Consider the following 25886-nt stretch of genomic DNA (forward strand, 5'->3'; position numbering starts at 1 on the left):
CCAGGTAGCATCTACACAGTTTACAGCTCTATTACTCTGGAAGTACGCCGCACATTAGAGGCACAGAGGAGATCGGTAAAAGACACAGCGGAGCGCCAAGTCCTTCCCATAAGTGACAGGCGCAGTAATCATATAAACAACAGGAGGAGAGAAATATATACCAAAATAGACTTCGAGGAGAAGACGTTAACCCCTCACTGAATACCAAAAAAGAAGTCGTCTCCAACTATTGAAAAGGTATAAAAGTACAGTAAAAAATCACTAACAGTGGAGGGGACATGAGGATGGTGCATCAGGCTGACACTGAGAGCACTAGGGCACTGTCCATGGGGGCGTTATGGTGACAATTATAAGGGTGCACTAGAGATGTGTATACAAGCACACCAACACTGTTTATGGGCTCCCCCTGGAGCTGTTTTTAGGGGCACTCTGGCACAGTTTATGGGCTCTATCCTGGAGCTGTTTTAGAGGCACTCTGGCACAGTTTATGGGCTCTATCCTGGAGCTGTTTTAGGGGCACTATGGCACTGTTTATAGGCTCTATCCTGGAGCTGTTTTAGGGGCACTCTGGCACAGTGTATGGGCTCTATCCTGGAGCTGTTTTAGAGGCACTCTGGCACAGTTTATGGGCTCTATCCTGGAGCTGTTTTAGGGGCACTATGGCACTGTTTATAGGCTCTATCCTGGAGCTGTTTTAGAGGCACTCTGGCACAGTTTATGGGCTCTATCCTGGAGCTGTTTTAGGGGCACTCTGGCACAGTTTATGGGCTTTATCCTAGAGCTGTTTTAGGGGCACTATGGCACTGTTTATAGGCTCTATCCTGGGGCACTCTGGCAGTGTTTGTGGGTTTCATCCTGGAGCCATTAACAAAAAGTTACGATTCAGCCATGAAAAAAAACGTACTTTCACATTTAGGGCACAGCTCTCCGGCAGACGTTTCTGGGATATAATGCTGGGAATCGCCCGGTCAAAAACCGTTGCAGCATTTTTTTTTAAGCCGAATCCCGACATATTTGCTGAAAAGCAGTTGGATTTCTGCTGGCCCCCATTATAGTCAATAGGTCTGGCGGGAGTTCTGGTAATATCTGGCAATGCCAGATCCAGAGATCTCCAGCAAGCTGTCCTTTGCTGGAGAGCTATGCCGCAAAAATTTGAAACTTGCCTTAAATGGCAGCAAGCAGAGCTCTTGAAACTTATGAGGAAAATCATACAGCAAAATAAATTGCAAAATTGCATGATCTGTACAACAAAAAAAGTTTACTTGCTGAAACCGGTGTGAATTTGCCCCAACCTCCGTCAATGCTGACAAGAGTAGGAAATCGTTTCGGCACCCCTTGTGCTTTTGCTAGAAGTTACCATAGTGGAGCTGGACCTATATATATATATATCTACAGTGGTATATGTACAAAATAGTAAATGTTTTGCTTGCACAAAATAAAAATGTTTTCATTTCAGGTTTTTGTAACCTGACAACCTGGGCTAATGGTATCACCACAACTAAAACTGACCCAGGCAGTGGAGCAGTGCGTGGTAACCATGGTAACCAGATATAATAAGATTTGCCACATTTTTTGTAGAATTCCTGTGGTTTCCTCAATCCTGCAAAGGTAAATAGAGCGGCCCCATCACATAACCCGGACCCAGCACAGAGCCGGCCTTTCATGTCTGGGATATAAACAGCCTGGCACGTGAGCGCATCCAGAATATCTCTGAGTGCGGCTTTTGTCTGCACAGGCATGTGAGGGGAGGTCGGACACGGCAGCGACATGTTCATGTTTCTCTGAGGCTCTGCAATTTCCTTTCAAGCTCCTTCTGTTCATTGATGGATCCTGGAGCCGGCCCTCCGACCACCGCCCACGCTGTAATCTTGGCCAGCATGACCATTAACCGCACTGGGGAACGTCAGCCAGCGGATAAACGATAACACTCCCTTTAAGACTGCGCCCAGCAGTTACCATACTAGCATTAATTTGTAAAGTGGGGTATAAACAAATCTTCCCAGGGGAGGGGAGTCATTATAGGGGGCCTTGGAGGGGACCCATAGGTCTCTTTTCCTCACATGAGGCATTATAGATGGGGGTCCTGTTAATGAGTAAGCATCGAAGCCCTGAAGCTAGAAGTTATGCCTCTGGGCAGGTTGTAACTAGAGGGGATGCAGAAGTTGCATCTGGTGACTAAGGGGGCCCAAAGACCACCACTATTATAAATGGCACATGGGTGGTGAGGGGCCAATCATTTTGCACTAGGGCCTAAGAACTACAGATTACTCCTCCGTACAGGAAACCATTTTTTTTTTTAAAAGATTCAACCGTGGCTAGGGTTGTCACCTGGCCAGTAAACCACCAGCCTAGTTGGTATTTGTGACAGGAGGCCAGTGGCAGTATTTGATTTTTACCTGGTAATTTTCAGTGCTGCTTTTTAAAAAAAATAATTGCATAAAATTTTATGGCACAAAATAAATTACAATTAGGACTGTCAGGCAGCTGCATAGATGCCCATGATGAGAACATAGTCCTTCCACTTTACAAATCACAGGTCAGACCACACATGGAGGACTGGGTACAGTTCTGGGCTCCTGTGAACAAGGCAGACATAGCAGAGCTGGAGAGGGTTCAGAGGAGGACAACTAAAGTAATAACTGGAATGGGGGAACTACAGTACCCTGAAAGATTATCAACATTAAGGTTATTCACTTTAGAAAAAAGACGACTGAGGGGAGATCTAATAACTATGTATAAATATATCAGGGGTCAGTACAGAGATCTCTCCCATCATCTATTTATCTCCAGGACGGTGACTGTGACGAGGGGACATCCTCTGCGTCTGGAGGAAAGAAGGTTTGTACACAAACATAGAAGAGGATTCTTTACGGTAAGAGCAGTGAGACTATGGACCTCTCTGCCTGAGGAGGTGGTGATGGTGAGTACAATAAAGGAATTCAAGAGGGGCCTGGATGTATTTCTGGAGCGTAATAATATTACAGGCTATAGCTACTAGAGAGGGGTCGTTGATCCAGGGAGTTATCCGATTGCCTGAAGGAATTGTTTTCCCCTAAAGTTAGGAAAGTTGGCTTCTACCTCACCTCTGGATCAACTTACCCATAGCAACCAATCAGATTCCACCTTTCATTTTTGACAGCTCCTTTGGAAAATGAAAGGAGGAATCTGATCATAATGGGATCTGGTTTCCATTAGAAAACTCGGCATTTTACCTCAGAAGAAGGGGCAGCGTACTGCACTATTCTGTCCAATATTTTTTACAGAATCTGGAACAGAAGCTCCTGATGGATCCTCCGGTACAGATGTGAATGAGGGCTAACATGGACTTCTGTGCATGTTATCAGTCCCCCCATCACTCAGAACATACTTGCTCTCTGATGGGGTCTTTTTTTCCAGAAAAGGAGAGAGAAGACGATTGCTCGCCCATCTAATCCCTTCTGCGGTGAATTAGGTTGTTTTATTGATGCCATAACTCAGATATTTACCAGAGCCTGGATCACAGCGTCACATTAGTGTCACCAGACCCACAGACATCAGAGAAGGGTGAAGGCGGTCTGGCACTACTGAAATCACTTTATCACTCACTGACATAATAATTAAGAAATGGAGGCGGGAAAGCTCTCTAGGGCCAGGTTCGCACGTCTAGGCCTCTGTCAGGACTCAAATCTGCCGACATTGGGGTAGATTTATCAAAAGTAGTGTAAAGGAAAAATGGCTTAGTTGCCAATGGCCACCAATCAGATTCCATTTTTCACAGCTCCTTTCGAAAATGAAAAGTGGAATCTGATTGGTTGCTACGGGCAACTAAGCCAGTTTTCCTTTACTAATAAATCTTTCCTATTTAGTAGTTACTGCAAGTCAATGGGGGGAAAAAACTAAATCCAAGTTTCAACCTCAGATTTCTGCCGCTGATTCTTTGCCTGTGGCAAATCTGACAAGTGTGAACGTAGTCTTGCTGCTCGGCTCCCTCAGAATGGGGGAGTCACTTCACACTGGTACACAGCCACGACTGAGACCCCTCTGCCAGGCCTTCTGGGTCTGGTCCGACTTTTCTAGTATAATGATGTTATCATTTTATGTAAGTTTCTGATGATCCCAGTGCAAAGAGAGACATTAGGATGCTGCCAACTACAGCAGGTCCCTGGTCCACATGTGCAGCGCTACACGTGGTGCTTACATGATACACCACGTGGGACTTGTACACAACGAGGACACGCCGCAGACCCAACAGCTGTTACCACGTGCAGATAAATAAACTTGGTTTAGAAGTGTTCTCCAAGCAGTAAACAGTACGCAGGGATTTCATCACTTCTTTAAGCTTTTTCCCACAAACTTTACTACATTAAAGACGCAGGATCCCTCCAAACCCTCCTCCCCCGGGTCTTTGTTTTTAAGTGGCCAGCGCATGGCGGCAGCGGTACTGGAAACATGGTTCCCATCTCTGAGATGCCAGTAGTCCAACATGTGACCACTGAGGCCACTGATTGCCAGTGGTCACATTCTGCTGCTTGTAGAGAAAGGGCTACTGGAGTAAATAGTATTTTTTTTTTATAGCATTTGTGTCTTTTTATTTTTATGAATTTATTTAGATTTTTTTATTTATTGAAGTGAATAGTGGTTTTGTAAGAATTTTGTCTCTTTTTATTTATTTTTATGTATTTAATTTCTTTAAAGACTATGTACGCCTTTGGGGGAAATTTTTTAAATTAGTGCATTGTACTCATTATGAGCTAAAATCATTTTTTCAATCGGTCTTTATTAAAATTATGGAATGATTTTCCCTGTACAGGGCTGAGATGCTCTATTAGCAGGATATGAATTTTCTCTCTGCTCCGTCAGGCAGGGAGGTGATGGGCTCCTTATCTCTGACATAATAAAAAAAACTCATCAAAGCTCAATCCTAATCTTACTGATAAGAATGTGGTCCTAAATAAGTGTTTATGACCTTTTATTAATTTAGAGATAAGGATTATTAGAGGGCACAAAGTGAAAGCAGGATGCACACAGTGAGAAAAACTGTTAACCCTTTGTGACAGAACGGCTCAATATTTTTAATAAAGACCAACTTAAAAAATGATTTTTAGCCCCCAATGAGTACAATGCAATCATTAAAAAAATAAATTGCCCTCGAAAGTGTACATAGCCTTTAAGTGAAGTCACTTTAGGCTGGGTTCACATCAGTGCTTACATTTTTACTGTTCTGCTGTTATAGGATAAAGTGGTATCTGATTATGCCATGTGATATAATGTAAATAATGTGGGACACCTAATACATCCTTAAAGGGGTTGAACATGTTTTATTAAAGGGGTTGTCCAGCCAGCCTTTTTTAAGTGATGGGCTTTCCCCAGGATAGCTCATTGGGGGCAGGGGGTGGGGGGGTCTGGTACCCCACACGCCTACTGATCAGCTGTTTGGCAATAGCGCAGGAGCTGGAATCATTGAAATAAATGGGAGCAGCGCTGCAATGAGGAGCTCAGTCCATTACAAAGTAGACGGAGCTGCCCGTATCTGATCGATGAGGATTCCCTTTAAAGGGGTTCAAACATGTTTATAGCTGCTTAGTAGTGAAATTAAAAAAACAAGTTACTTCTTAATATTAATCTTATTTCTACAGTGCATCAATTTCCAATTCTCAAAATGCAGCCAGCAATGTAAACAATGGGAGTCTGTATTCTGGTTGCCATAACTAAGCGGTCGGTGTCCGGATGGGCTGTCTCACTAAGACCCAGGACTGCTCAGGAACACCCCCTTGAACCAGGGCTGCTGAGCATCATTAAGTTAGATACTCGCTATGTAGTATTACGTTTTCCTTGCAGGGGTCCCCTGTCACGGACGGTGTACAGGAAACAAGACAAAGCAACATGCATAAATGACTCACTGGATCCAAAGCTAAGGAACCAAAAGGGGGACCCCTGCACAAGACCTAGCACTTTCCCTGGCTGCTCAGCCTATGCAAAGATCCCAAAGGTGGATGGTTGCATATCCACGAACCTCGACTATATAACCCCTGAACACCCTACAATAGTGAGGGGACACGACCACCGGCTCCCTACACCAGACACGGAGGGAGTCAGGGTCACCTGGGATCCAGCAAACAGAAAATAACAGATAAATGTACAGCACTTAACTTTGTAGCAGACTGGGAAACAGGATCAGCATGCACACACACTCCAGGAAGAAGTATAAGCCGCCCAGTAATGCATTATGGGGTGGAATTTAAAGGGATGCAATCAGTCCAAATACATGACAGCTGAGAGAGGCTAACGAGATGAGGAACTGAACATCACAACAAAGAAAACTCAAGGAGGAGGTTCTGAAAGGCTTCTGTCAGAGCTTCTCAGCTGTCTGGTTGTGACAGTACCCCTCCCTCTACGAGTGGACTCCGGACACTCAGAGCCCACCTTCTCAGGATGGGACCTATGGAAAGCCCTGATGAGACGAGAGGCCTTAATGTCCGTCACTGGGACCCACATCCTCTCCTCAGGACCATAACCCTCCCAATGAACAAGGTACTGGAGAGAACCGCGGACAAGACGAGAATCCACAATCCTAGAGACCTGAAATTCAAGATTCCCATCAACCATAATCGGAGGAGGAGGCAAAGGCGAGGGTACAATGGGTTGAACATAAGGTTTCAATAAGGACTTATGAAAAACATTATGGATCTTCCAAGTCTGAGGAAGATCAAGACGGTAGGCAACAGGATTGATGACAGACAGGATTTTGTAAGGCCCAATAAACCTAGGACCCAACTTCCAGGAGGGAACCTTCAATTTGAAATTCTTGGTAGACAACCACACCAGATCACCAACATTCAGGTCCGGACCAAGCACACGTCTCTTATCTGCCACACGCTTATATCTCTCACTCATGCTCTTTAGATTATCCTGAATCTTTTGCCAAATAGATGACAAAGACGAGGAGAATCTGTCCTCATCAGGTAAACCAGAAGACCCCTCTCCCGAGAAAGTCCCAAACTGCGGATGAAACCCATATGCACCAAAAAATGGTGACTTATCAGAGGACTCCTGACGACGGTTATTTAAAGCAAACTCAGCAAAGGACAAAAAAGAACACCAATCCTCCTGATTCTCCGCCACAAAACAGCGCAGATATGTCTCCAGATTCTGATTGACGCGCTCCGTCTGGCCATTCGACTGCGGGTGGAAAGTAGAAGAGAATGACAACCGAACCCCCAAGCGAGAACAGAAAGCCTTCCAGAATCTGGAAACAAACTGCGTGCCCCTATCAGAGACTATGTCTGAAGGAATACCGTGCAATTTGACAATGTGATCAATAAATGCCTGCGCCAGCGTCTTAGCATTGGGCAAACCAGGAAAAGGGATGAAATGCACCATTTTGCTAAAACGGTCCACCACCACCAGAATCACAGTCTTCCCCGAGGAACGAGGCAGGTCCGTTATGAAGTCCATGGACAGATGTGTCCAAGGACGGGAAGGAATGGGTAGGGGAAGGAGAGGACCTGACGGCCGTGAATGAGGGACTTTGGCACGAGCGCAAGTCTCGCAGGCTGCCACAAAAACCTCAACCGACTTACGAAGCGCAGGCCACCAGAATCTCCGAGCGATGAGATCCAGTGTGGCTCTTGCCCCCGGGTGCCCAGCAAGGACCGTATCGTGGTGTTCCTTAAAAATCTTGTGTCTTAAAGCGAGAGGCACAAACAACCTCCCAGGAGGACAAAGATCAGGAGCCTCTGACTGGGCTGCCTGCACCTCTGCCTCCAATTCAGAAAAAAGAGCAGAGACCACCACACCTTCGGCCAAAATGGGACGGGGGTCTTCAAAATTCCCGCCTCCCGGAAAACAACGTGACAGGGCATCTGCCTTCACATTCTTAACCCCAGGGCGGAACGTGACAACAAAATTAAATCTTGAAAAGAACAAAGACCATCTGGCCTGTCTCGGGTTCAGACGCTTGGCTGACTCCAAGTAGGCCAGATTTTTATGGTCAGTAAACACGGTAATAGGGTGTCTGGCTCCCTCCAGCCAATGGCGCCATTCCTCAAAAGCCAACTTGATGGCCAACAATTCCCTATCTCCCACATCGTAATTTCTCTCTGCGGAGGAGAGTTTTTTCGAGAAAAAGGCACACGGTCGCCATTTGGCAGGAGAGGAACCCTGAGACAAGACCGCACCCACACCCACCTCAGAAGCATCAACCTCAACTATGAAGGGTAAAGAAATATCAGGTTGCACCAAGATGGGAGCGGAAGCAAAACTCTCCTTGATATTAGAAAAAGCCTTACGCGCCTCTACCGACCAAGAAGAAAAATCTACCCCCTTTCTGGTCATATCAGTGAGTGGTTTAACAATAGATGAATAATTCAAAATAAACTTCCTGTAATAATTGGCAAAGCCCAAAAAACGCATCAGCGCCTTCTGATTCTCAGGAAGCTCCCACTCAAGCACAGCGCGGACCTTCTCGGGGTCCATGCGAAAACCAGAAGCGGAGAGGAGAAACCCCAGAAATTGAATTTCTGGAACCGCAAACACACATTTTTCCAGTTTCGCATATAATTTATTCTCCCTCAGAATGAGCAAGACCTGACGTAAATGTTCCTTATGAGTTTTGAAATCAGGAGAAAAAATCTAAATGTCATCCAAATACACTAATACAAATTTTCCCATCAAATTATAAAAAATGCTGTTCACGGAATGCTGAAAAACGGCTGGGGCATTCATCAAACCAAAAGGCATAACCAAATTTTCAAAATGGCCCTCAGGGGTATTGAAGGCCGTCTTCCATTCGTCTCCTTCTCTGACCCTGACCAGGTTGTATGCCCCTCTTAGATCTAATTTGGAAAAGACTTTAGCCCCAACAACCTGGTTAAACAGGTCCGGGATCAGAGGAAGCGGATAAGGGTCACGAATAGTGATACTGTTCAGCTCCCTGAAATCCAGACAAGGTCTTAAAGAACCATCTTTTTTCTTAACAAAGAAAAAACCAGCGGCAACAGGTGACTTCGAGGGTCGTATGTGTCCTTTTCTCAGACTCTCAGAGATATAAGCACGCATAGCGATCCTCTCAGGTTGGGAAAGATTGTATAAACGAGATTTAGGCAGCTTGGCGTCTGGGATGAGATTAATAGGGCAATCATACTCCCTGTGCGGGGGCAAATCCTGAACTCCACTCTCAGAGAAGACATCCGAAAATTCCGAGAGAAAAGATGGTACAGTCTTAGTAGCAACTTCAGAAACAGATGTCGTGAGGCAATTCTCTCTGCAAAAGTCACTCCAACCATTTATTTGCCTCGCTTGCCAATCAATGGTGGGATTATGTTTAGTGAGCCAGGGTAGCCCCAACACTAGAGGAGTAGGCAAACCGCTAAGGACGAAACATGACACATCCTCAACATGAGCATCACTCACAATTAAACGGATATTGTGAACTATGCCCTTTAATGATTTCTGAGAAAGTGGAGCGGAATCAATAGCAAAAACAGGAATATCCTTTCCCAAAGTGCGCACCTGGAAACCATGAGTTATTGCAAATTGATTATCAATGAGATTGACCGCTGCTCCACTATCCACAAAAATTTCACAAAAAATGCTCTTGCTCTCTAGCGCCACCCTAGCAGGCAGGACAAAACGGGAACTACAAGCAAACGGAAAACCTTCAATTTCCGCCTCAACCCTGCCAATAGTAACAGACGGAACATTTTTAAAAGATTTTTTCCTCTTTGTTTCTTTATTACTCCCAGAGAACTGCCTGAATCTCCTAGAGGGACAAACATTTGCCAAATGATTTATACCTCCACAACAAAAACAAACCCTCCCATGCGGGCTGAATCTTCTATTGTCAGAAGCAATCAACCCCAGCTGCATGGGCTCCTGCTCAGAAGGGGCTGACAGCGACTGAGACCCCTGCGCACAGAATGGGACCGCTGCACTGTCCTGGGACTGAGTATGACAGGAAGGAGAGATCTCTCCTCTCTCTCTAAGACGCCTGTCAATACGAACGGCCTGAGACATAGCAGAGTCCAAGGAAATAGGCCTTTCATGAAAGGCAAATGCATCTTTCAATCCCTCTGAAAGACCATGGCAAAATTGACTTCGGAGTGCAGCATCATTCCAACCAGTATCAGCTGCCCATCTCCGAAATTCTGAGCAGTATATCTCTGCGGATTGTTTACCCTGGCATAATAGACGTAGTCTAGACTCAGCCAGAGCAATACGATCCGGATCATCATATATCTGACCCAGGGCTAAAAAGAATTCATCCACTGAACGGAGGGGCCGTGCCCCCTCCGGCAGCGAACAGGCCCAGGACTGAGCGTTACCCCTGAGCAGCGATATAATGATCCCCACCCTCCGTTCCTCATCACCAGAGGAATGGGGAAGAAGGCGAAAATGGAGTTTGCAAGCCTCTCTAAAACGCACAAAATTCTCACTACCCCCGGAAAACGTATCCGGGAGCGAGATCTTAGGCTCAGAACAAACTCCATGAACGCCAGCTGAACCGGTCACTTGAAGCTGAGAAAAAGTCTTGCAGAGATCAGCTACCTCCAATGAAAGACCCTGAAGGCGTTCAGCCAAAAGTGAAACCGGATCCATGCTTGAGACGGTTTTGGCGGCTTATAATGTCACGGACGGTGTACAGGAAACAAGACAAAGCAACATGCATAAATGACTCACTGGATCCAAAGCTAAGGAACCAAAAGGGGGACCCCTGCACAAGACCTAGCACTTTCCCTGGCTGCTCAGCCTATGCAAAGATCCCAAAGGTGGATGGTTGCATATCCACGAACCTCGACTATATAACCCCTGAACACCCTACAATAGTGAGGGGACACGACCACCGGCTCCCTACACCAGACACGGAGGGAGTCAGGGTCACCTGGGATCCAGCAAACAGAAAATAACAGATAAATGTACAGCACTTAACTTTGTAGCAGACTGGGAAACAGGATCAGCATGCACACACACTCCAGGAAGAAGTATAAGCCGCCCAGTAATGCATTATGGGGCGGAATTTAAAGGGATGCAATCAGTCCAACTACATGACAGCTGAGAGAGGCTAACGAGATGAGGAACTGAACATCACAACAAAGAAAACTCAAGGAGGAGGTTCTGAAAGGCTTCTGTCAGAGCTTCTCAGCTGTCTGGTTGTGACATCCCCTCTCCTGACATGTCTGTTTTAGTAACTACTTGCATGCCCCATGTGATAGCAGTTCTGGAGCATCTATTCTTATGAATCTATGTTGTACCGTTCTTCTGTTATTCCTGCTAGAAGTTATGAATAAATTACTAGCAGTTTGTAATGAAGGTCCAGCTGGGTGTTACCTGTTGTGGGTGTGTCCCTCCACACTCTGACATTGGCAGCTGTGATTTTGCAGGGACATGCCCCCAACTGGTAACACCCAGATGGACCTTTATTGCAAACTGCTAGCAAATCATTTGTTCATTCATTCAAGTAATTACTACAACAGGAGAGATTACATGTCCTCTTTAAAGTTCTAGACATTTCTGTACAACAACATTGTAAAAGTGCCGTCATATTTGCACAAAAATAACAAATTAGGCCCCTTTCAGGTCCTGCCTGACACCACCAGAATCCTAAGGACAAGAAGGCCTGGTGCCTCCATCCCATCTTCATGACGTTTCTAGTAAATTCTCCACTTCTTTGTTTGCCATGACCCTTGATAGGTTCTCAGTATCCATTATAGGGCATGGTTGGCCTCATCTTTAAATTGTCGTATATATAACACCCCACAAACCATACACAAACCATACCCACAACCTACCTTCTGGAGTTTGTCGGCTTTCTCGTAGCAGCTTTCTAGGTGTTGCCTCAAGGTGCTGTTCTCCTTGGTTAACATCTCCACCATATAGTGAGCCCGTTCCACAATGGCAAAGGCTTCGGGGGGAAGCGACTGGCCTGGAGATGGAGATGGGGATGGGGTGGGGTGGGAAGCCATAGTCATTGGAAACATTGGGAGGGAGGCTGAGTGCAAGGAGCTGCTGACGGAGGACACTTGAGATGACATGGGACTGTGTGGCTGCAGTGGGACAGAGGCGAACGGGATCTGAGACTGCTGCCGGCTACAAATGAAAGCAAACATAAGACATTAGTACGCTGTGAGCGCAGCGAATGACGGGAAAATATATTTAGACAATGCTGAAATGAACAGATTTTGTAATCTGAGGACGGAGTTGTTTTAATTAGTCATGTGACACAGGGATGCGGAGCGCCAATCTGTCCCAGCGATTAACCCTCTGCTTTAATGCTATGAGGATTATCTAGATAAGATGGTGTTCACACTTGCAGTCTCACCTATAGAATAATACTACCAGCAATAATACATGGTAATACACTGCAACAATCGTAACTTGTATTATTGCCTGTGGAGCGTGGAGTGTTAAAGGGGTTCTGCACTTTGTTTAAACTGATGATCTATCCTCTGGATAGATCATCAGCTTCTGATCAGCAGGGGTCCGACACCCGGGACCCCCGCCGAACAGCTGTTTGCGAAGGCAGCGGTGCTCCAGCAGCGCCGTGGCCTTCTCACTGTTTACCACAGGCCAAGTGACGTCACGACTAGTATCACTGGTATCCGTTCACTTGAACAGAGCTTAGCCGCGCCCAGGCCAGTTGATACTAGTCGTGACGTCACTGGGCCTGCGGTAAACAGTGGGAAGGCCGCGGCTCTGCTGGAGCGCCGCTGCCTTCTCAAACAGCTGATCGGCGGGGGTCCCGGGTGTCGGACCCCCGCCGATCAGAAACTGATGATCTATCCAGAGGATAGATCATCAGTTTAAACAAAGTGCAGAAACCCTTTAAAGGGCATCTGTCAGCAGTTTTGTACCTATGACACTGGCTGATCTGTTACATGTGCGCATCTGTGTTGGTCCCATGTTCATATGTGTCCACATGGCTGAGAAAAGAATGTTTTATTATATGCAAATGAGCCTCTAGGAGCAATGGGGGCATTGCCGTTACACCTAGAGGCTTTACTCTCAGTGTCATAGGTACAAAACTGCTGACAGATGCCCTTTAAAAGCAGCTGCAGGCAGAATGTTATAGAGCAGGAGGAGCTGAGCAAGTTGACACGTAGTTTTGTGAGAAAAGATAGAGTAAAACCTATATTATATCCGTGTAAATCTCTGCTGGTCCTGTGGTTGAGTCCAGTGGGCGGTATACTCAATCACTGGGCAGAAGTGCCCGCTGGACGGTATTCTGAATCTCTTCCCATCTGCTCAGCTTCTCCTGCGCTATAACATGCCACCTGCTGAGCGGACTGAGCTATTAGGGACATACTAAGGAGGCATGACAAATCAATGGATAGAGGCTCATATCTAGTATCTCCATTCCTTTCTAGAATAGTTAATAACCCCAATGGTACAGCTCCCACGTCCTGGCGGATTCCATTTGGATGTATGAATGTGTTTTTTTTTTATTAGCTTTTTTTCCTTTAACAAAAGGTTCTGCTCTGGGCCACAGAGCATGAGAAAGGGGAAGCCTAATGTTTCACTTCTATGAGAAAGTTGACATCTTGCAGAACCAGTGCGCAACCATGAATGGTGAGGAAGAGACAGAAAAGGTCCCCACTAGCCCCATCTTCCAAAGTGCTGGGGGCCACGTGACTACTTGCCATCAGTCCTACACTAGTACAGCAAGCGATACATCCAAATCTCTGCATTCCCGACATGCATTTCTGCTAATTCCACTGCTAATGGACCCTCTAAACGTAATCAGATCTGTCACTGGAACTTAATATATTACGGAATCTGAAGGACTTCTTATGAAAGGGGACCCGGCACCTCCCCTGACATGTCTGCGTCAGTAAATACTTGTATTACTCGTGACAATTCTGGAGCAATTCTGGAGCCGTTCCTTTTGTTATTCCTCCTAGAAATGTTTGAATGAATTGACAACTGGGTGTTACCCCTTCCTTTGTCAAAGGGGTGCATCCCTAAGTCTAGCACTGTCAGATTGTATAAGGACATGCCCCTAACAGGTAACAGACGGGTAACTGAGAGGTACAGCACAACATAGAATGGATTTTAAAAGGCTCGTCCGGGCTTTTACTATTAATGAATTATCCTCAGGATAGGTCATCAATATCAGATTGGCGGGGGTCCGACACTCAGGCACTCCCGCCGATCAGCTGTATGAGGAGACGGCGCGCGCAGTGCGCATGTGCCGTCTCCCTTCTCTCTTCCTGTTCACCGCTGCTGTCTATGGCAAAGACCACTGCGCGCGCTGTCTCCTCATACAGCTGGTCGGTGGTGCGGGTCTCGGACCAACGACGCTCTGATATTGATGACCTATCCTGAGGATAGTTCATCAATAGCAAAAGCCCTTTAATAAATAAAATACATGTTATACTAAATATAAAACTATATATCAATCTGCTCAGCTCCTCCTGCTCTATAAACTGCTGCCTGCAGATTGGACTGAATGTTCGTGGTTACAGATTGTTTTAGGTCCCAAATTCTGCGCTGATTAATTTACTTGTAGACCCTAATAGCTGTGATACACAGCTGTGATTAAAAACATAAAATTCTAGCTGACTACAGCCACCACTAGAGGGAGCTTACTGCATACTATGGTAATATTGTGCTACTGTATCAATGTTAAACAGTAAGCTCCCTCTAGTGGTGATTGAAGACAGACAGAATTGTACCTAACATTACATCAATGCAGGGGATATTTTCTGTATTAGAAAAATTCTGCGCCAATGATATACAACATATTAAGGAATTAATTAGAACAGCGTTTTGAACCTACTGAGATTAAATAAACATAATAATATTCATTGGTGGATATGAACTTAAGAGTGCTGCAATGAATGACTGCGACAAAGAAGCAATAGACTGCAACCCAATCAGATGCATTAGCCACTGTCTATGTCCGGACATAAGAATTGTTCAGTCCTGACATCCATTCTCCTATACAGTCAAGCTAATGGATAAAAGCCATTAATGTGATCCTGGTGATGGAATAATTAAAATAGTCTTGGTTAATAAAAAAAACAACCCTTTTATATATGTAACTCCTATATTTGCCTATCTGTCTCCATGGTTACAGACTACAAATGTAACCTGTGTAGTCGGATCATGAAGTCATGTGTTACGATCATGAAGTCACGTGTTACTCGCTTCCCTCCTCTTATTTTGTCTGTAAGTTAGCAAGGAGGTGGAGTGGATCAGACTACACTGTTAATTTGTTTGTAGTCTGTAACCATGGAGACACATAGGTCTGATTAGGAGCCACACACATAAAACAATAGGAAATTCTTTAAACTATTTTCAAAGTTGCTTCACTGTTTATTTTAGATGCACCAGACCAGTAAGAAATGGTTGCAAAAGTGTGCATACCCTTAAGGTAGCTGCACCATGATAATTCATAGAGCTGCAGCAGAGACAGAATGTCGTATTACCTGGATACACCATATTCTGGAGGAGGCTGGTACCGGAGGACAGACACCTCAGGTCGGGTGGGGTGTGAGGTGGGGTAGGGTTTCATCATTTCATGTACCATCAGGTGCTGTTGATCATTGTAGAAGTGTCCTTGTTCATGAATTTTATTCACAGGAGTTGGAGCTTGTTTGACCTTGTGGGGATAGTCCGGTGGGGGTCCTCTTTGTTCCCCTCCTTTCCCCAAACTTGGAGCCGGAGATGGAGCCCCATTTTTAAGTCCTTTAATGCTGCCAGAAGAGTGCTGCTTAACTCCATTCCTCTCAAGAGATAACATTATCCTCTCGCTCATAGAGCGAACATGACCCTGCTTGAGTTCTTTAAGTGCCTCGTCTTGGTGCGCTTGTCCACTGTTGGCCCGACTGACGGTCGGCCTTCCTTCAGTTTTGGATTTATGATTGGCCACAATGCCAGCAACATAAAAACCCGGGCCCATAGGTCCAGGTGGCTGAGCTCTAAAAAACTGGGACTGAGCTTTGGCTTCCTCGTAGCTGGGCAGCTCCTCATTATTTTGTTGGGGTTGAGCTGTCCTCAGGGTTTTCTCCATCACGTTGTTGTCCACCTGATGTTCTTGCCCCTGTGGTTCTTGCCTCGCTGAGTGTCCGACCATTTGTGGGTCTTCTTGGGTCAGGTTTTCAGTCGATGAAACAGAATTTGCGGTGATATTAGTTGGTCCTGCACTTCCTGTGGCTTGTTTTATAGCCAGAAAGTTCATATTCTCGTTGGGGTTGCCATATCTCAGCTGCTCTTGGATCAATCGCTGAAGAACGGTTCCTGTTGAAACATCTTCAGAACCTCTCATTTCCACCTCCGGTATCCTGTGAAAATCTTGAGGTATGAAGTTGGACCTTTGTTCCTCTTAAAGAAAAATTTAAAATAAGCAATAAGCAAAAATAAGTAAAGTGGAAGACAACTTACTTTTATTTTACAAATACAAGTCTATCACTATGTCGCTAAGTAAGGGTACATTCACACGAACGTAAGCCGTCCGCGCCCATGCTGCGATCCGAAAATTGACGTCCGCAATGCACAGGCACCAACCGTGTGAATCCCGTATTGCAGCGCGGACCCATTCACTTGAACTGGTCCGCAATCTGCAACTTACGGCAAAAGACAGAACTTGTCCCATCTTTTGCGGTGCAGAGGCAGGGGCCAAAAGCCCCACGGAAGGGCTTCCGTGGGTTTACGATCCGTGCCTCTGCTCCGCACTGCACCATATATTAAGGACTGCGGACCCATTCAAGTCAATGCATACTGGGATTCATGCAATACGGGCACGGATGGCCTACGATCGTGTGACTGGACCTTAAAGGGAACCTGTCATGTGGATATTTGATTATAATCTAACTAATTATATACAATCATTAACTACTAAAAAGTACCTTAGATGTATACACTTACTGGTGTGACAGATGGTTACCTCATAATATACACACAAAGATGCCACATGCCGCATGCTAATGAGCTGATTTGAGTCCAGCATGATGTCATAGAGTCCAGCGTTTTTTAAATTCAGAGCTATAGCCACTCCCCTGCCCGCCTGCTGCTGATTCATATGGAAAAAAAACTGTCAATCAGCAGCAGGTGGGCGGGGAGAGTCAGGAGCTCATCAATATTTATGACTCATCATTATCAGCTGGAGCTTTTCAATACAAGATGTTGGCAGATTGACTGGGTCAATTAAAGAAAGTGACCCAGCATTTTGCTAAGAGAATCAGTCACTTATTTATGTTGCCCTTAGTTAGGACACCATAAAACTGGTGACAGGTTCCCTTTAAGGCTGTATTCACATCTGCATCAGAATCTCCGTTGGTGACGTTTGACAGGAAAAAAATAACGCTACATGCAGTGCTATTTTTCTGGCAAAATGATGGGCACTATGACACCAAATCTGACAGATCCCATTATAAGTTAATAGGCTTCATCGTGTACCGTTTGCTCCCGTCGTGTTACACATCGATCACCACGTCAACAAAGGGCAAAACCTACCATATGGGTTACTAATTGCCTTTATTCTTACTCACTGGCACTCATTTATGAAAAGGTAACTATACTTATTGCCAATAACAACCATTTAAAACTTAACTAAATATCTAAATTATCATTGGCTGTTATGGGTAACACCCACACGCTTACATCATAGTTTTTAAGTGTTAGGTCTCCTGACAATATACTGATATTGAGAGTGACTTACCACCAGCCTGTTCCTTCAAGGAGCCCGGTGATTCAGCGACTACTGATGATTGGTCATTGCTGGTAATGTACAGAGAACGGTCCTGGTAAACGCAGCCGTTCTCATCACAAGGTGTAGAAACACAGAGGTTGTAGTAGGCTGTGGAGATGCCTGAAACAAGACGGACCGGGAATTATTGCTAGGTATATCCCCAGCTATACATGTCATAAGAGTTAAACTATGGTTAAACTAAACTTAGGCAGAGTCAAAAAGCTACAATACAAAATTGCACCCAGGAACAAATCTAATGCTGCGGTGTAGTCCAAGCCAGAAACTAGAAACAGTATCTTAACTGGACCAGGGTTAGACAGGCATCCGCAATACTGGAATCTGGGGGGTTCATCAAATCACTCAGGTCCCTTCCGAGTCCGTGGCAGGTATACTCTTGGAGATTTTGGTACACCATCCTTTTAAAGTTTCTAACATAATATTCTGCAACTTCTTGTTGTACTTGATCTTTACCGACTTGGGAGGTTGGTTTCTCATAGTCTATCATATAGACATGACCTTTGAAAAGTTTGTCTCTCGGTCACACAGGGTTTTTCCTGATTTAAAACCGCTGTCTGTCCATTTTCAATCAAAGCCTTATAAAATATGCATAGTGTTTGGCTTCTCGCATACTGATGCAGGCTTCATGTTTGATTCTTGCAAGAGAATCTCTCTAGAGAAGATTAATACTCTGATGCGTGGTCCTGACTGCCAAGCCGATTAGAAGAGATCAGTAATCTACAGTACAAATGACACCAATGAGACTGTGACCACCCCAGAACAGGGTACTTGTAAACTGTTCTTGTTATGTCATGTTATTTGATCTGTAAACGTCACATGCCATGTAACATCTCTCTGTATGGATCAGTCTGGGTTAACAATCCTTGGAATGTATGGAGTGAAATCCACATGCAAATCCATGCCAGCTTTAGCCAGGATATAAGACATCTGCTGGCATTGCGACAGAGGTAGACAATTGTTTAGACACTACCCATAGACCCTTTCCAACTATAGATTTGTAGTAAAAGGTTACGTGCCCGCCCATGAGGAGCAGATGATTCTTAGCACCACAATTCTTACCCAACAATGGCTAGTAATTCCCATTTACATCTTGTGTGTTCTCTCTATTCACAGAATACAGCGGCCATGAATAGTGTAAGCACCTGGAGAAGGTGGCATTACCAAAGAGGAAGTCAATTGTTTGCAAGGGCATCCAAGACTATAAGGACTGGAGCTTTAACTCAGGAACTAATCTTCCCTTGGGCACATTTGTGCCCCCCAAACCTCCACCAGACATGTGATCTTTGGTTCTACTACATGACTGTCCTGTTCATGCCAACTTGCTATGATTTATTATGTTGTTTCTGGTTTTGTCCTGGTTCTAATACTGACCGAACTCCTGGTTCCGAGCACCAGCCACATGTGCTAGTTGTGTTCCTGTTTTCTAACATTGGGCCTGGTCCAACAATGAAGAGGGCATATATCATGTCTTGGAAAGATCATTAGTTAGAATTTGACTGCTGCCCAGAGGGTGGGTGTCAATAATAGATGGGTAAAGTCTGAACCACCTCAAAAATGTGTTTGCAGAGGCTGGAATAGAAATATATATGACTTCAGTAATCAGTACTTGTAAATGCATTCAATGTCCAGAAGATCCACAAATCCACCCCATGGACAGGCGTAATACAGCTCCACGAATATACAGAGTGGTCCAAAAGTATGGAGACATCTGAATAAATGGAAAATTACATCCTAACAGACCACCCATCTTCCATGGCACAGTTGGCAAATTTGCCCATAAAGGATGGCGTTCCCAAACATTGTTTTCCATGTATTCAGGTGTCTCCATACTTTAGGACCACCCTGTATGATCCAAACTCGATAGACCTGAGTTGGCTTTTTTTCCCATTATATAAGGAGGTTAAGTCAGTCCAGCCGTTATTCTAGCAGACTTGTCTTCCCAAATACTTTACATATGATCTATGGACACATAGACGACTATTGGAATTACAGTTCTCTAGAGAAATGTGGAGTTTATAATCATAGAAGTAAAGAACTAGTATAGTTCTCTGCACTTCATCACCGTGATTACACTCGAGGCGGCGTACATCTACACTTAATGCCTGCCTGATATACTACATCTCCCATCGACTGTGAATTAACAGTGGGACGCGGTGTGAGATGCATCAGCAATTTCTTCGAAGCAATATGAAGAAGCTTCTCTTTGAAGTTATTAAATAAGCAAACGACCTGAGAATACTGTGAGAAATATTTTACCAAAGACTTTAATAGTATCTTAAAGGGAAAGAGAGAAAGAAGGCAAAAGGTGGCGCTACAAAGCTTGGTAAATTAGCTACTAATGCTATGAAACCAAGTGGGACTCTGGTCAATCGGCAGATTGTGTGTTGCTAAATGAACCTACTGGACACAAGAGCCCCAGGCGACTTCCTAGAGTATATGTTAAATGCAGTAACTCATTGGGGTGTTTGCTGGTGACAGATTACCCTTAAAGGGGTTCTGCAGCTTCTTAACAAAGTTTGACTCCCTCCCCCCACCAGCCCTGTGGAGGAAAGCAGACTGCACACCCCACTGCTTAGTTCCAGTTTTTATGGTCCTACTATCATGTGTGGTCTACGTCCTTGTGTTGCCCAGGGACCCATGGGTATGTGATACACTATCAGCTTCAGTGGCAACCTGTCTCCAGATTCTACCAACAAAACATGTTCAGATGAAAGACAAACAACCCAGGTCATCAACATTAGTAGAAGAAGGACTTGAAGCCTGAGCCAAGAAACATCAACACCTCCTTTTACAGTCTCATTGCCCACATACCAGAATCCACACGACCCATAAAACACCTGACACAGAGAGAAACCCCAGAGTGCTCTCTCCACCCCAGACCCTCACCAGTTGCCCCTCTCTCTGGTGAAAACTACCCACACATTGCCCGATGACAACTTGAGCACTGTGCATATGATGAATCTAGGAGATCACTCCACCACCTACAGATCCAGTGGAAGACGAAACCAGAAGTGGAATATGGCCTGCCCTGCCTACATCAAGACCTGCTAGCCGCTGGAGCTTAGGTCATCTTTCATGACCTGGACCATAATGGATGAACAGATAAAGACATGAGATCCCAAGGAGATACTGTGACAGGCCATTCTGCTGGAGTCCATGAGTAGCATGTGGAGGTAGAATGCATGCCACATTGCGCTCAAAAAGTATTTGTACAGACTCAAGACGTGGAAGGTTTGCCATGGGATTTATGATGTCGAACATCTGCAGGAAAGTACAGTACAATTATATGTGAATGAGGCACCCCGCCTAATATGTCATACAGTGTATGGCGGTTTGGCTCAGAAAGTGGACGGAGAAAAAGACCAATGCAGATTCATGTTTCATTTACGCTCTAAGAAAATACTGGGTGACTACTCCTACAAGCCCTATAAAGGACAGCCATAAGTGATGTCACCTGAAGAAGTGGACCAAGATACCGCCAAGAAAAACCTGAGCAGCATTCTACAGACGACATCTCAAAAACATGCACGTTGTCAAAAAGAGTGTACAGCGAGACCTCGTTAAGAGGACCACCCAAAACTGCCATGAAAATTGGTGTTCAAAGAAGCCAATAGACACAGATTTCCATTTTTTCATTGTCAAATTCCAAGAGCTGTAACTTAAAAAAAAAAAATTCTATTGATAGCTGTATGTAGACGTTTGTGAGACGAGCTGTCGTTTTCAGCAGCACCATTTTGAGTGGTACACTTGGGATTATACATAATGGAAGACAACAGCAATTCGACCATTGTTTTTTTGCAATTTTTTTTATGGTGCAGGATAAATACCGGTAACGTGTTAATCTTTACGTAAAGATCAGTATGAATATGGCTTTATTAAAAAAATGTATTTATGGTTTTGTTGTGTTTTAGTATTTCTGCATAACACAATCATGCTTTTTTGGTGAAAAAAGTTTGTGTTTCCGCTTCCTGAGAAAAGGATAAGGATGCATTGGAGGCTTTATTATTTTGGGTACACATAAGTTACCGATCAACTTTTATTAATTCTGTAAGCTTTTTTTAACACCATGCTTCGTGTGCTATAAGTACTGTGTTATCTTGCATCTATGGGTCATTATGATTGCAGCAAAACTATATATCAATCATTTGTTGAACTGTTTTTGAAAAAAAAGAAAAGATTTTTTAAGGGGAACATTTTAATTAAACAAACTTATTTTTTACATATTTTTTATGTAATGCATTAAAATACTTACATTCCATAGCATTAATTACATAGTTACATAGTTGATACGGTTGAAAAAAGATATAAGTCCATCAAGTTCAACCAAGGGATAGGTGGGGACGCGAATCCCAGAAGGGAAGTGAGACTCAGATTTCTAGACATTTTCATAAGCATTAGGCCTCGAGCACATGACCGTGCCTTTTTTGCGGTCCGCAAACCGCGGATCCGCAAAAAACGGAAGCCGCCCGTGTTGCCTTCTGCAATTTGCGGAATGGAATGTGCGCCGGCAATATAAATGCCTATTCTTGTCCGCAAAGCGCGGACAAGAATAGGACATGTTTGTTTTTTTAGCGGGGCCGCGGAACGGAGCCACAGATGCGGACAACTTTTGTGGCCCCATTAAAGTGAATGGATCCGCATCTGAGCCGCCAAAACTGCGGCTCGGATGCGGACCCAAACAACGGTCGTGTGCATGAGGCCTTAATGTGGTTTACTTTTAAGAATTCATCTAAACCCTTTTTAAAACTGTCCACTGTTTCTGCTGTGACCACGTCCTGAGGAAGTCTATTCCACAGATTCACAGTTCTTACAGTAAAGAAGCTTTGACGCTTCTGGAGACTGAACTTTTTCTTCTCCAGTCGGAGGCGGCGCCCCCTTGTCTTTTGAGGGCATTTTACATGGAACAGTTTTTCACCTTATTTTTTGTATGGCCCATCTATATATTTGTATAGGTTAATCATGTCCCCCCTTAGACGTCTCTTCTCAAGACTAAATAAATTAAATTCTTTTAATCTTTCTTCATAACTAAGACCCTCCATGCCCCTTATCAGTTTAGTTGCTCTCCTCTGTACTTTTTCCAGCTGCAGTGCATCCTTTCTATGGACTGGTGCCCAGAACTGAACTGTATATTCCAGATGAGGCCGCACTAGCGCTTTGTAAAGTGGTAATATTACATCCCTGCCCCGCGAGTCCATGGCTCGCTTAATACATGACAGTATCCTGGTGGCCTTAGAAGCATCTGATTGACACTGTATGCTGTTATTTAATCTACCATCTACAGGACACCCAATCCTTCTCTACAAGTGACTCTCCCAGTGTTACATCCCCTAGGACATATGAAGCACAGAGATTATTACTACCAAGATGCAGAACTTTACATTTATCCACATTGAACATCATTTGCCAAGTTGATGCCCAATCACTCAGTGTTCAAGTCAGCTTGTAGTATATGGACATCTTCCATAGACTGTACAGTTCTATATAACTTAGTATCATCTGCAAAAATAGAAATGGTGCTATTAATCCCGTCCTCGATATCATTAATAAATAAATAATTAATGCCTAATAAGCTTTCACCTCTTTACCTGAAGGCCTTTGATAGGTGTTTAAATGAGTCAAGGGGTTAAAAATCCATCCATGAGAAACTTGGTCTTGATGGGGGTGGCCTTCACTATACTATTTGACAAATTCTCCCCATTTACAAATAGAAAATAATGCAGACACCAGTGATAAGTTTACAAGCTTTTCCGAGAACTTCAGCTTTCCACATTCCAGCGCACATAGCTGCCGGATATTATCTAACACGGTTTGTTATTATAATTAATGCCAATTACAGTTAGCTTCCACACATACATATTAAGTATTTTCACAGCACAACAATTTGTATTTTGTCCGGATCCCAAGGTCTTTGTGGTATGAGTCTGCCAGACCGTGTGGTGCCAGGTCTGTGATATTCACTTCAAATGCAAGATAACAATTTGCACTCATACTTGGTTGTCTCCAAACACTTTCCTGGCTTTTCTTTGGACAGTGCATTGGCTTTTCCCACCATTACTGGTGCTGGCCAATGAGGCTGAATGATACCAGGCTCCCAGTCAACACTCCAGTTCAAGACAAAAGAGTTGGACAGAAGGTCATGATTATGGATTGTGCCTGAGCGAATTTGTGCCCATTCAACCAAAAGAGCATTTGTGAGGTCAGAGCCTGAGGTTGGATGAGAAGATCTTGGGTTGCAATCGACATCCCAATTCATCCTAAAGATGTTTGATAGGTTGAAGTCAGGGCTCTGTGAAACCACTTAAAGTTCTCCCATCTCATCACATCATATTCTCATATAGTTCACTTTGTGCACAGGGTACTGGAAAGGAAAGGGCCTTCCAAAAATGTTACCACAAAGTTAGGAGCATCTTGTATAAAATGTCTTTGTCTGTTGGAGCTTTGTATGCATTCGGAAAGTCTTCAGACCCTATCACTTTTTTCATATTTTGTTATGTTGTGGCCTAGTGATAAAAAAAAAAACATTACCCCCCATCAATCTGCACTCAATACTGCATAATGAGAGAGTAAAAACAGAATTTGGAATTTTTGTTTGCAAATTTATACAAAAATTTTAGCATGGACCCTTTGCTATGACACTTGAAATTTAGCTCTGCAGGTTTCCCATTTCTCTTGCTCATTTCTGAGATGTTCTGCACCTTGACTGGAGTCCACCTGTGGTGAATTCAGTTTATTGGACATTTGGAAAGACACAGCACTGTCTATGTGGTGTCAGAGCTGACCATGCATATCAGAGCAAAAACCAAGCCAAGAAGAAAGAAATGCCTTGTAGAGCTCAGAGACAGGATTATGTGGAGGCACAGATCGGGAGAAGGATGCAAACCAATTTCTGCTGCAATGAAAGTTCCAAGAGCACAGTGGACCCATAAATCTTAAATGGAAGACGTTTGGAATAATCAGGACTCTTCATACAGCTAGCCATTCCACCAAACTAAGTAATTAGGGAGAGGGGCCTTGGTAAGAGGTGACCAAGAATCCAATAGTCACTGTGGCTGAGCTCCCAAGATCCTGTGTGCAGATGGGAGAAACTTCCAGAAGGCCAACCGATAACAGCAGCACTCTACCAATCTAGTATTTATGGCAGATTAGCCTCTCCTCAGTAAATTACACATGAAAGCCCACCTGGAGTTTGCAAATAACCTCCCAAAGAACTATCAAACTTTGAGAAACAAGATCCTCTAGTCTGATGAAACCAATATTGAACTTTTTGGCCTTCAATTCTAAGTGTTATGTCTGGAAGAAACCAGGCACTGCTCATCACCTGCTCAATACAATTCCTACAGTAAAGCATGGTGGTGGCAGCATCATGCTGCGGGAGTATTTTTCAGCAGCTGGGACAGGGAGACTGGTCAAGGTTGAGGGAAAGCTGAATAGAGCAAAGTACAGAGATATTCTTAATGAAAACCTGATCCAGAGAGCCCTGGACCTCAGACTGGGCTGAAGGTTCACCTTCCAACAGTGACCCTAAGCACACAGCCAAGACAACACAGGAGTAGCTTAAGGCCCTATTACACCTGCAGATTAAGCAGGAGTTCATTCCTGGCAATCACCTGCTCGCTAGAGGAGGAGACCGCTGCTATTACATGCAGCGATCTCCTCCACAGTATGGAAAGGGGTGATCGCTAATGCCATTGCTTGTCCCTTACTGAATCGATGTTTGCCGGCAGCAGAGCGCTGATTACACAGCAAGATCTGCCGCTGGCAAATTATTTTTAAACATGTTGAAAGACTCTGATTACTCTGAGTCCGTTTGCTCGTTCATCTGGTAATCAGTGGCAGTATTACAATGCCAGATCATCGCTAACAAGTGGTACTACGAACACTTGTTTTCCATAATCTTAGTGATCATCTGCCAGTGTAATAAAGCCTTTAGGGACAACTCTGTGAATGTCCTTGAGTGGCCCAGCCAGAGCCCTAACTTGAACCCAATCGAACATCTCTGGAGAGACCTGAAAATGTCCGTCCACTGACGGTCCCCATCCAACCTGACAGAGCCTTAGAGGGTCTGCCGAAGAATGGCAGAAAATCCCCAAACCCTGATGTGCAAACCTTGTGGCATCATCCCCAAGAAGGCTGGAGGCTGTAATCACTGCCAATGGTGCTTTAACTAAGTCCTGAGTAAAGGGGCTGGATACTTATAGCAATG

General features: G+C 44.4%; 1 protein-coding gene across 3 annotated transcripts in view; it reads right to left on the reverse strand.

The window, feature by feature from the left end:
- The window catches only part of AMOTL1 (angiomotin like 1), a 105012-nt gene that overhangs the window by 28781 nt on the left and 50345 nt on the right, over positions 1-25886 (reverse strand). For all 3 annotated transcript variants that reach the window (XM_044287359.1, XM_044287360.1, XM_044287362.1), the window contains 3 exons: positions 17636-17785; positions 15405-16299; positions 11766-12063 (listed from right to left, as the gene is read on the reverse strand). In XM_044287359.1, coding sequence (XP_044143294.1) covers positions 11766-12063; positions 15405-16299; positions 17636-17785 — 1343 coding nt within the window. The remainder of the gene's footprint in view (positions 1-11765; positions 12064-15404; positions 16300-17635; positions 17786-25886) is intronic.

Source organism: Bufo gargarizans, chromosome 3 (assembly GCF_014858855.1).
Source record: "Bufo gargarizans isolate SCDJY-AF-19 chromosome 3, ASM1485885v1, whole genome shotgun sequence".
NCBI classification, from domain to species: Eukaryota; Metazoa; Chordata; class Amphibia; order Anura; family Bufonidae; genus Bufo; species Bufo gargarizans.